Below are 11741 nucleotides of genomic sequence, written 5' to 3'. Positions count from 1 at the left end.
TCCTGATTGATGATGGTAACGGCCTCCAATTTGTCTTTTATCATTTTGCAGAAAATTGGAGAAGCATCGCACTGAAATCAGCAACAAGCATGATCTGAAATAAAGAAAATGCTGTTCATTTGGGCTTCAGCTTCTCACCTGCACTGCACGAGGTTGTCTTCTTAGTTGTTGGACATTCCGTTTTTGTCCGTAGATGGAGGAGCCCTTGAAGAGTAACCACTGGTGACTGCTACCGCAAGTTTACTACTACGCATGTTCAAGTTTTCCTTGTTATGGTTTGGTTTTGATTGAAATACTCACATCTTTAAGTATATGTTCTGATCGTGCTTTGCTGTTGCTGCTGCCCTCTTGAAATCATATCTAAATTACACTCTGAGTCGGGACGTTCTAAATTTTGATAAAAGGATAGATGCCCCTAATATTTTAATGACAAAAAAAAATGTTCACTTTGCAATTTTAACTACATTTTTTTCTCTATAATTATTTTACAAATGTTAAAAAAATTTAAGACTGAAAATATCTTTATTTTTTCTCTTCTCATGTTGTGAACTAGTCAAAATTTAGTTATTTGTCAATCCCTTGTTTTCATCGTTATTGAACCACAGAAGGAGAAAAAAGATCATCAATTATTTTAATTTTAATTTTGTTTTTGGGCTCTTGCTCGCACTGCTCACAACTTAATGTCTTGACACAATAGTTCAACAAAATCGTTCGGTATGTTTCACACCTTAGGCGAGATGGATGTAGGAGTGGAGCGAGTGGGTCACTATTATCAAATGGGTAAAAATGCTCTAGCCTACCCAAGCCAAATAGTTCAAGTCCTCCCGTATGGTAGCAGTAATTTAAAATTTGGATACAGTGTCAGGTGAGGTGCAGTATTGACAGCTATGCCACATGCCAAACAATAATAGACTTTACAGAAGTAATGGTAATATACAAGGGTGGTGCAGGAAATCTTGAGATTAAAGATGTGGATCGATCACAATTGCAAAAGCGCTAGCAGCCCTCTGCATCATCTTCATGCGTGTCCTCTAAATCAGAGCTATAGGCAGACGCTTGTTTTTCGCATTGCAGCTTTTTGACTTGGACTAAGGTATGGTATAGAGGTACATCTGTGACAACAATAACGACGACAAATACATCAAGCCTTTATACTACAACTACTACGTTAGGATATGTTCATGTGACCAAGGAACAAAAAGAAGATGGAATGAAGAGAGAATAAGATTTAGAAGACAAATTAAAATATACAGAGAAAGGAAACACCAATGACAGAGCTTTGAAGCCATGGGCATATTGAGAATGCAAAAAATACAATGTGAGAATTCAGTTTCCATTGGTTTAATTTGCAAAATTATGCAATCTTGACAACTTAACCATGGCACAGAGACACAGGTTGAGTTCTGAAATGCCAGGCCCATGCAAAAAAAATAAAATAAAAAAATCAGAGGCCTTACACAGCACATACATTAAATTATGAATAGGCCCATAGGCCCCATACAATGACAAATGTCATGAGCCTTCATCTCACTAGGTAGAGTGAAATGAATTAAGATCAGATGGCGTACATCATACAGAAATGAAGAGAAAACAGCATAGAAACGTACCGTGAATTGAGCTTAATGTCTGCGTCCATAATTTCACAACGATGAAAAATATTCACTTAATATGTAGTTTTACACAAAGAAATTACAAAACCAAACCCTTGCGTGACATTATTTGCAAAGGTAAAACTGAACACCATCCTAAACCTCACAAATTCCAGATAATGAATCACTAGCACTCTAGAGACTTTGATTTTCAAGTCGTGGCACATTTTTAAATATTACTGTGTTGTGTCTCATCAACCATTATAGACGACAACTTTAATGGGATTAGGTCTCCTATTCTTTTATATAGATAGTAGATAGATAAATCTCATATACATATCTACTATTTACAATCAGATTGGGTTTTGTCCAAGGGTCTAAATCTCTATTAGATTTGAATTTGAGAAGTTATCTCACAAAATGGGAATGGCCATTTTGGCAAGAAATCTCTCTTAAAATTTAGGTTGTAACTTCCATTCCCTGAACTAGAATTCCAAGGTAATATGTCTCTTAAAATTACCTAGGTTACAAATCCCATTGTTTCAAACCAAAATTCCAACTTCCAAGGCAATGTCTTCATCTCACCTTGGAACATTTGACATGACTAAGAGAAAATTTGATTCAGTTCTTCACATAGTTTCCTTGAAGACATGTACGATAAAAGTTCTCCCAGAATACATATTTCCCCAGTTTTGCTCTCTCTTCTAAATTCTAATGTTCACCCAGAACAAGAATATCTAGTCTATAGTTGTTACTTTTCTGAAACAATATCCTTCTTCCAGTCTTCTTTACCCGCCAAACAGTGGCAAGTACCCAATCCAAAAAGAAAAAGAAAAAACTAGTGGCAAGTGCCTCTATCTATTGGGGATGGTTGTGGCTATGGTGTTGGTGTTGTTTTTAAGGAATTATGATCCTTTATTTCCAAATGAAATATACTTACCATATGGGATGATTGCATTATAAAGGGAAGCTTCAGTCTACATCTTTTACATCAGCTTCAACATCAACAACTGCTGTAGAAAAATCCTTTTCTGCACAACCAACCATAACAAATTTGGGAACATGTCAATTCTGAAAACCCACAACTTAGGACTTGAAGAAGAAAACATAAATTTGTTATAAAATGTTGATTTTTTTTGTTTCTTATATTCTTGATTTAGAAATTCAAGGCGGGACATACAGAATGAACAAGTAAACTACAAAAAATAACTATACATACATACATATATACATCTCTCCAAGCAAGTCCTGTAAAGAAGTACCTTTCTTGGAGTTGGAGCGAGAAGAGAAATTGCTAAATACTTCTCCAAAAGTAGTAGATTGGTTGGAGAACTTCACAGGATCACTTACAAACTCATCGCCTACCACTGAAAGGAGGTCGACGTTTTCAGATATAGAAAACATGTAAAGACTAATTGTACTAACTGCTACAACAAAATGATTACTAACGCTGTGTTGATTAACCTCCCTCCAGGGAGTCTCCATAAAGATGTCTTTACACTAATACAAGAAACAACATCATAATAGAGTTTTCAATTTTATAGTGTACTGACAGTCAGATGGTGTTGTTACCAGAGAAAGGTTGACTACAAAAGGGGCACAGTTGCAAATCATCATTGACAGCGGATCTGCAGCAAATTGCATTCAAAATGAAGTCAAGTAACTTATAAGGCATAACAATTATGTCAGATCAAATTACCTTCACATCAAAATAGCTAATCTTACCTGAATATCTGAAATTCATTTCTGCAGTTTGGACACTGCATGGAAGGCAGAGTTGTGGAAAAGGAATCAGCAAGTGTATAACAGAACGAAACTTGTTCGGTAACCTTTTTTTTTTACTTGCAAAAGCCACCAAAAAGGAATGATATTCTGTGTTTTCCCATCTTGTGATTTCTTTTCGCAGTAAACTCTAAACAATGTGGAGAGAAACCAGTATCATGGTGCAAAATCTCACAAGGAAACACCCCCCACTTTCATAAATATGCCGGGGATTTTATAACTGTTCGTGCTGCCTGGGTCCTAACATTACGAGAATAAATTTCTAATCCCATCTCTCCCCATCCCTCATTTTATAATAAGTTCAATTTAACTACTCTTTTCCTTTTACTTAACTCGAGAGACATTGATTTGACGTAATCTGGAGTTTTCAGATTGATAACAAACACTCTCAAGGAAAATCAGTTGTTCTTTATTCAAATAAGAAAGCTTTTGTTACAAAAATACAGAATGAACCAAATCTTTCTGATTTTCGTTGTTTTACCATCAAGAGTCTTCTAATAATAGTGATAATAAAGACTAGAATAAATCTGATCCAGCAAGCAAATTCAGGATCTCATTGATGATGAGTTGATAGATTAATTTATACCACCAATAATGAAGCTACTATAGCTATAGGAAGATGAGAACATAAATTGAGAATCTTCTAACTATATCAGGCTTAAGTTTCAGTGATTAATCTATATCCAACTTGAAGCAGCAAGATGAAGAGAAATGAGTTGAATATCGAATGGAGAGGCACATGCACATAAATTAAAATCTGTCACATGAGAACAATATGAATTGGACACGTGGATAAATCGTGATGCAGACGTGTACCTGTGCTGGCAGCCAGTAGAAGAAATTTTTTTGTTGTTTCTTTTCCTTTTTTCTTTTTATAATAGAGTTCTAGATCTAGAAAGAGTACCAAAGCAAAAATATGCAGCCAACTACAAAAAAAAGGAAAATAAACGACAAAAAAACAAAATAATAGAAGATAACTACCAAAGCAAAAATATGCAGCAAACTACTTGATTCTGTCGCTTGGCGTGCAGTCAACAAAACATACCCAAAGATAAAAAGCCTTACTGCAGGATGGAGTTGAATTCCATTTACTCTTCATTTATGCCACGTTTGGAACTGGGAAGGGACAGGAAAATGGCCCTTCTCCCACCCTCTAGTAACCCTCCCCTGAAAGAGAACCCTCCTCCAAGGCTAATCAGGGAACCTCATGTACTAGGGATATGAATTTTAGTCAAAAGATCTTTATTCCAAACTTAGCTGTAGTTGGTACAGGGTATAATAATGGGGTGATAAGAGTCTCACAAATGGTAAATCTACCTCAGAAGGTTAATAGAATTTGTTAGGGAGTCTCTATAGGAAGTATCATATTTCTGAGTACTCAGAATCCACATGCATACATATGTTACGGCAATGAGTTTTCCCCCTGCCACTGAGTTTTTTTTTTTTTTAAACTGTATTTCCTGTTTTTACAATTTAAGCAACTTCCATCCAGTCCAGCCCAATGAAATCAATCATCCACTGGCAAGATGGAATTTTTAAAAAGTAGTTAGAAGAAGCCTCACACTGCCTTGAACCATATCTCTTCCTGCCCACCAGAGGAAAGCTCCCAAACCCACAATTGGTAGTATCACTGCTAGAAGCTGAACATGAAAATACATCAATTAGACAGATATCAATGGTGTGTTTTCAAGAAGTAAACTATCACAAACATCAAAGGTCAAAGGAAATACAGATTGTAAACCTAAAAGATGAACAACCTCGATCTGAAATCATAACCACACGATAAACAAAGCCAGATGAGAGAGAGAGAGAGAGAGAGAGAGAGAGAGAGAGAGAGATACCCAAACGGAAACAATTGCATCCAACACCCAGCCAAGCTGGCCAGTCATAGAGAGATAAGTCAAACCAATAGCCAAAGCAAGATTACCCAAAACCCTAGCGGTGCCGCTGGTATCTCTCCCGCCCCCGCCGCCGCCCCCGCCGTTGAAGCCAAACCCTTGATTGAATTTAACCAAAACCACCCTCTTCTTCTTCTTCTTCCTCTTCAACCCCTCTTGTCTCACTAAAATCCCATCTCTATCCCTGCTCACTTTCAGGAAAGACAATCCCCCCCTAAAACCCCTCAAAATGAACCTCCTTTGATGCAAAGAACCAATTCCTGTTCCTGAAACGGAACTAAAGTTGGTGGGCAGTCTCTTGCTTCGATTGCCATAGGAGGAGTTTAAGGCCGGGAGATTGATGGAGATTTGCAGAAGTGCTGTCATGGCAAAATTTGCAAAATCAAAGAAGATGGAACAGTGAATCTGGGTTTGTCGCGGGATGATGAGTCGTGGATTTTAAGTAGCAACCAGAATAATAGATGACACCAAAGAAAAAAAATAGTCAAATAGATATTTTAACGTTCACTTGGGCTGTGAAGCCGAGACAGCAACTGTCTCTCTCTCTCTCGATTTTCCCCGTTTACTTGGCGCCTCCGCCTTGCCATAATTGTCGTGGCCCGTTACCCTTCACTGTTAGAGGTTAATATTGAGGTAAAATTGAGAAACATTGTCGAATAATGATGATGAGGGAAAGAGTAAAAGGGTTTGTCACATCTTTCAAGGAAATGTGTCAAATAAAGATAACTCAAAGAAATTAAGCACCGACATATGAGCTGTGTATATAAAAGAAATCTTACAAACATGGGGTGTTGAAACAAAATATAATTTAAATATTTATATAAAATCTAAAAAATTATCTAAGTATTCACACCTAAAAAGTTAAATTGACTATTTTATAACAAGTAGAGAATATTGGAACATGTTTCAAGACTAGTATAAATGATTTGAAATGAAATTATAAGTGTTTAAATATATATATCAATCGATTAATACATAAATTATAATTAATTTTAACTTATTACTTGAACATCACATCGGCCCTGTTTGTTGCAGCTTAAAAGCTATAATTTCTAGCTTCTAGCTTCAAAAAAGTTGAGATATAGTGTTTGTTTTAACTTATAGAATTCTAACTTATAACTTCTACTAGTTTTTAGAAAGGGTAGAAGCTGACTTTTTCAAACCCGGGGTACCCCAACTTTTACAACTTCTGCTTAAATAATTACATTTTTATGACAATTTTGTCCTTATTTTTAACAAAGAATTACCCTCTTGTCTACTCAATCATGAATTTTTCTTTTCCACCGCCATCTCCATTTTCAAATATCTTCCTCTCTCTCGTCATCTTCCTCTCTCTCTATACTTTAATTAATTTTTTTATAACACTTGAAACTTATATATATACACTAATTAATTTTTAAATTATCATTCTATAATTACTAAGGGTATTATGGATAATTATACAAAAATAAGTTATTTTACAACTTATGGTATCAAACACCACAACTACTTAATTACAACTTCTAAGAAGTTGCAGCAAACAGGTTCACAACTTATTCTAAGTTTTAAAAGTTATAAACTATAATTTCTTTAATTAAGCTGCAACAAACGGGGCCATCATATTACTCAAGTAATATCAATAAATTTTCTAAGACTAAAAGATTGATGTGAGTATTAATCAAGTAATATTCTTACATTACTTGAGTAACTTACAGAAAGAGAGAGTTTTAGAAAATTAGTCAAGTAATATATCCTATTAGTTAAGTAATATTATTGAATCTTTAAGACTAAAAACTTGATGTAAGTGTTAATTGAGTAATATATCTTTACATTACTTGAGTAACCTACAAAAACAGAGGCTTAAAAAGTTAGTCGAGTAACAAAAAAATTTTCCTTGAATAACCTATAAGGAAATCGAGAGCCTCAAAAAGTTAGTCAAGTAATGGGTAATTTTAATCTTGCTTGAGTAGCTTAGACATATCACTCAAGTAATGTTGGCTTCAAAGAAGAAATTCAAATTTGTTATATGCATTACTCGAGTAATGCTGTTACAATACTTGAGTAATATGTGTTAGATATAAATATCACAGTATATATATTGAACTCACAAATCATATAAAACACTGATATCTATAAGAAGAAGAATACCTCTTAGCTCCATAACAGCGATCAAGAATCTTGTTTGCAATGGCCAGCACAAATGCACTGCACCAAACCAGATCTTTCTCTTCTTCTCTACTATTATGCCTTAGCCTTTTCTCAATGGGAAGAAAATGGTGTAATAGATTAATTAGAGAGAAGAGTGGACCTAACCATATATATATAGAGCCAATAGGGTTTTACCCATCACAAAACCCTATTGGACCTACACTTATTTTACAAATCACATATGAATACAAATAGGCCAAAGCCCATTAAGGTGCACCAAGCCCAATGTCTAATTATGATCACATATAATCCATTTGGGCCTCCAGGCATTGTTAAGCTATAGCCCAACTGACTTTTTCCTAAAACAAGATCCAATTAATATTGCACACATAATGGAAAAATTCTAACATTCTCCCACTTGTGCAATATTAGTTGATGTCAATTTTTTTTTTTTTTTGAAATTGACTCTCCAGTTGGACAACAAGTATTTGAAAACTTGAGTGGCCACTATTTTGAAAGTATAGCTTAACAGATAATCACCTTTAAACATGTTCCGTTCGACCTAATTACCAAAATTAGATCATAGCCATCAAAATGTATCTATTTACATAAATTCGCACTATGGTCATAACTTTGGCAATTAAATTAACATGAACACAATATGATTTGAAAGTGTAGTACAGACAATAGCATACACCTTATATGATCTTCATGCCAAGTCTATATCAGTCCTTTAACTATCACTATCCATGAAAGTTGAATCTGAATGCCTTCAATAGTGGTAAAAGAAACAAGCATAACAGCTCCAAAACATACAGTGATATCACCAATCTAATATCATGAAAAGATACATCAACATGCATATGACTTTAAAAATTTAACATGGATCCATGGAACAAAAATAATCGAGCTCATTACATAACAGTGATTGGGAGTAACAGTTCAATAAAATAACAACTCCCACTAATCAAGCACATCAAAAGACTCTAAAATCCCCATATTAACAACGTGCCTTTTAAAATCAATAGGTCGAAGTCCTTTGGTTAACGGATCAGCAACCATAACCTGAGTATTTATGTGTTCCACAATAATATCACCTCTCTTGACCATGTCTCTGACTGAAAGATACTTGATCTCTATGTGTTTGGAACCACTAGAACTTTTATTGTTTTTAGTGAAGAAAACTGCAGCAGTATTGTCACAATAAATTTTGATTGGCTTTGAGATGGAATCAACAATCAAAAGCCCAGAAATGAAGTTCTTCAACCACATAGCCTGTGATCCCCCTCCATAACATGCTACAAACTCTGCCTGCATAGTAGATGAAGCTACAAGTGTTTGTTTTGCACTTTTCCATGAAATTGCCCCACCAACTAACATGAAAACATATCCAGAAGTGGATTTTCTTTCATCAGGACACCCTGCAAAATCTGCATCTGTGTACCCAACCACCTCAAGGTGATCAACTTTTCTATACACTAGCATAAAATCTTTTGTTCTTTGCAGGTATCTCATAACTTTCTTTGCCAACACCCAATGCTCAGGCCCAGGATTAGAAGAAAATCTCCCCAACACACTAACTGCAAAAGCAATATTAGGCCTAGTACAAACTTGAGCATACATCAGATTTCCAACAGCACTAGCATAAGGGACAGTTTCCATCTGTTGTTGCTCTATTACATTTTTGGGACAATTTTTCTTACTAGGCAATTCTCCCTTAGCTATAGGCACTTCCCCAGCTCTACAGTTTTGCATATTAAAGCGATTGAGAACACGATCTATATATGATCTTTGAGAGAGTCCCAACAAACTTCGAGTCCTGTCCCTTTTAATTTCAATACCAAGAACAAATAATGCTTCACCAAGATCTTTCATGTCAAAAGTCTTGGAAAGCATTTGTTTAGTATCATGAAGTAGGTTCAAATCATTACTCGCAAGGAGAATATCATCAACATATAGCACAAGAAGAACAAATCTGCTCCCACTGATCTTGAGATATATGCATTGGTCTATCTTATTTTCAGCAAATCCAAATGAAGTAATTACCTCATCAAACTTTAAATACCATTGTCGAGAGGCTTGTTTTAAACCATAAATAGATTTCTTCAACCTGCATACCAAATGTTCTTTGCCATTTTCTTTGAAGCCTTCAGGCTGTTGCATATATACTTCTTCATGCAAATGTCCATTTAAAAATGCTGTTTTAACATCCATCTGATGAAGTTCAAGATCAAAATGTGCCACTAGTGCCATAATGATTCTGAAAGAATCTTTTGAGGAAACTGGGGAAAACGTTTCATTATAATCAACTCCTTCTTTCTGAATAAAGCCCTTAGCCACTAATCTCGCCTTGTACCTTTCAATATTGCCTTTTGAGTTTTTCTTAGTTTTGAACACCCATTTGCAACTTATAGGCTTAACTCGTTTAGGTTGTTCAACTAGTTCCCACACATCGTTGTGTGCATAGATTTCATTTCATCCTCCATTGCTTCCAACCATTTATCAAAACAAGTACTTGAAAAAGCTTGGTTATATGAGATCGGATCTATAACATGACTAACATCGTAGTCATTTTCACCAAGGTATACCACATAATCATCTGATATAGCAGATCTTCTTTCTCTCTGAGGGCGCCTATCAGGAATTTCAGGATGTGAAATGTGTATTGGAACATCTTCCTGTTGGGATACTTCTTCTGTTTGATCTGGTTCAAACACCATCCTTTCATGTACAACTGGTACTGGCATTATCATAATTTCCTCTTCCACATTAACATCCCTTACACGAGAACAAGAGCATTCCCTTGAATCATTCTCCAAAAATTTTGCAGTGATAGAATCCACAATCTTTGTGCCTCGACTAGGGCAATAAAATCTGTATCCCTTAGAATTGTCAGGATAACCAACAAAGAAACAACGTGTAGTCTTAGGATCCAATTTACTCTCAAAAGGATTGTAGATTCTTACCTCAGTAGGACAACCCCAAACTCGAAAATGATTTAGGCTCGGCTTACGACCAACCCAAAGTTCAAAAGGAGTCAGAGGCACAGATTTACTGGGAACTCTATTCAAGATGTACATTGCAGTCTTTATGGCTTCACCCCAAAGAGACATAGGTAGATTACACCTACTCATCATCGTCCTCATTATATCTTTTAGTGTGCGATTTCTCCTTTCAGCTACTCCATTTTGATCTGGTGTGCCAGGCATGGTATATTGAGCAACTATCCCACAATCTTGTAGATACATGGCAAACAGACCCATACATTGTCCGCTAGGTCCATGTCTGCCATAGTATTCTCCACCTCTATCAGATCTCACAACCTTTATACTTTTCTCTCGCTGCTTCTCAACCTCAGTTTTGAATATCTTAAACTTTTCGAGTGCTTGAGATTTATCCGCAATAAGATATACATATCCATAGTGAGAAAAGTCATCAATAAATGTGAGAAAATATTTGTTCCCACATAATGTAGAGACATAAGGTCCACTTATATCAGTGTGGATAATTTCCAGAAGCTCATTACTACGAGTTGCACCCCTTTTCTTGGTTTTGGTGAGCTTTCCCTTAATGCAATCAACACAAGTCCCAAAATCATTGAAGTCAACAGTAGGCAAAATACCACTTTTAACAAGTCTCTCCATCCTTTCTTTGGAAATATGACCCAATCGTTTATGCCATAAGGTTGAAGAGTTTTCTTTAATCAACGTTATTTTAACACCAACATTCTCAACGTTCAAAGAAGTAGCCATGGAAGAAAAATTTAACTTATATAACCCATCACATAAGAGTGCAGTGCCAATAATAACTGAATTAAAAATCAAATTTAAAATTCCATTACCAATACCAAAATGATATCCCTCACAATCCATCTTAGAAATGGAGATCAAATTCCGCCTAAAAGACGATACAAAAGCGACATCATTCAAAACAAGGGTATATCCAGTTTCTAATCTAAACTCTACTGCTCCCATATCTTCAACTTGTACTCGAATGCCATTTCCAACCACCAGCGTTCTCTCATGATCATTTGGCTTTCGCTTGCTCTTGAACCCCTGCAAGGTATTGGCCACATGAATGGTTGCCCCAGAATCAAACCACCAAGTGTTCAATGGAACATCAATTAAATTGGATTCAAAACAAACAAAAGCAAGTGGTTTACCTCCACTTTTGTTCTTTGCCAACCAGTTCTTATACTTGTGATAGTCAAATTTCTTATGACCCTTTTTCTTGCAGAACCAGCAACTGATCTCTTTCTTGATAGTAGGTTTGGGGCCATTGCTCTTCTGATTTTTTATCTTGTTGCCACCTTTGTTATTTCTGCGATAATTGTGGCTCAAGGAAT

The 11741-nt window shown here is 35.7% G+C and overlaps 1 protein-coding gene across 1 annotated transcript; it reads right to left on the bottom strand.

Annotated features, from left to right (window-relative positions):
- Positions 1 to 810: 810 nt before the first annotated feature.
- LOC127812066 (uncharacterized) lies at positions 811 to 5780 on the bottom strand. Its single transcript, XM_052352367.1, has 7 exons — positions 5213 to 5780; positions 4934 to 5011; positions 3315 to 3349; positions 3162 to 3217; positions 2852 to 2956; positions 2530 to 2620; positions 811 to 1112 (listed from the first exon to the last, which is right to left on the bottom strand). Exons 1-6 carry the CDS (start codon positions 5633 to 5635, stop codon positions 2562 to 2564), a joined length of 756 nt encoding a protein of 251 aa, XP_052208327.1. The 5' UTR covers positions 5636 to 5780; the 3' UTR covers positions 811 to 1112; positions 2530 to 2561.
- Between the last annotated feature and the right edge of the window lie 5961 nt (positions 5781 to 11741).

This window comes from Diospyros lotus, chromosome 10, assembly GCF_014633365.1.
Source record: "Diospyros lotus cultivar Yz01 chromosome 10, ASM1463336v1, whole genome shotgun sequence".
In the NCBI taxonomy this organism is placed as follows: Eukaryota; Viridiplantae; Streptophyta; class Magnoliopsida; order Ericales; family Ebenaceae; genus Diospyros; species Diospyros lotus.
Note: the sequence above shows the minus strand (reverse complement) of the source record. Positions and strands in the feature narration are given on the sequence as shown.

Coding starts and splice junctions, on each gene's coding strand:
- LOC127812066 (XM_052352367.1), bottom strand. CDS start 5,635: ATGACAGCACTTCTGCAAATCTCCATCAATCTCCCGGCCTTAAACTCC. Junction 3,350..4,933: donor GAGATATGGTTCAAGGCAGT/GTGAGGCTTCTT, acceptor CCTTCCATGCAG/TGTCCAAACTGCAGAAATGA. Junction 2,621..2,851: donor TCGCTCCAACTCCAAGAAAG/GTACTTCTTTAC, acceptor TTGGTTGTGCAG/AAAAGGATTTTTCTACAGCA.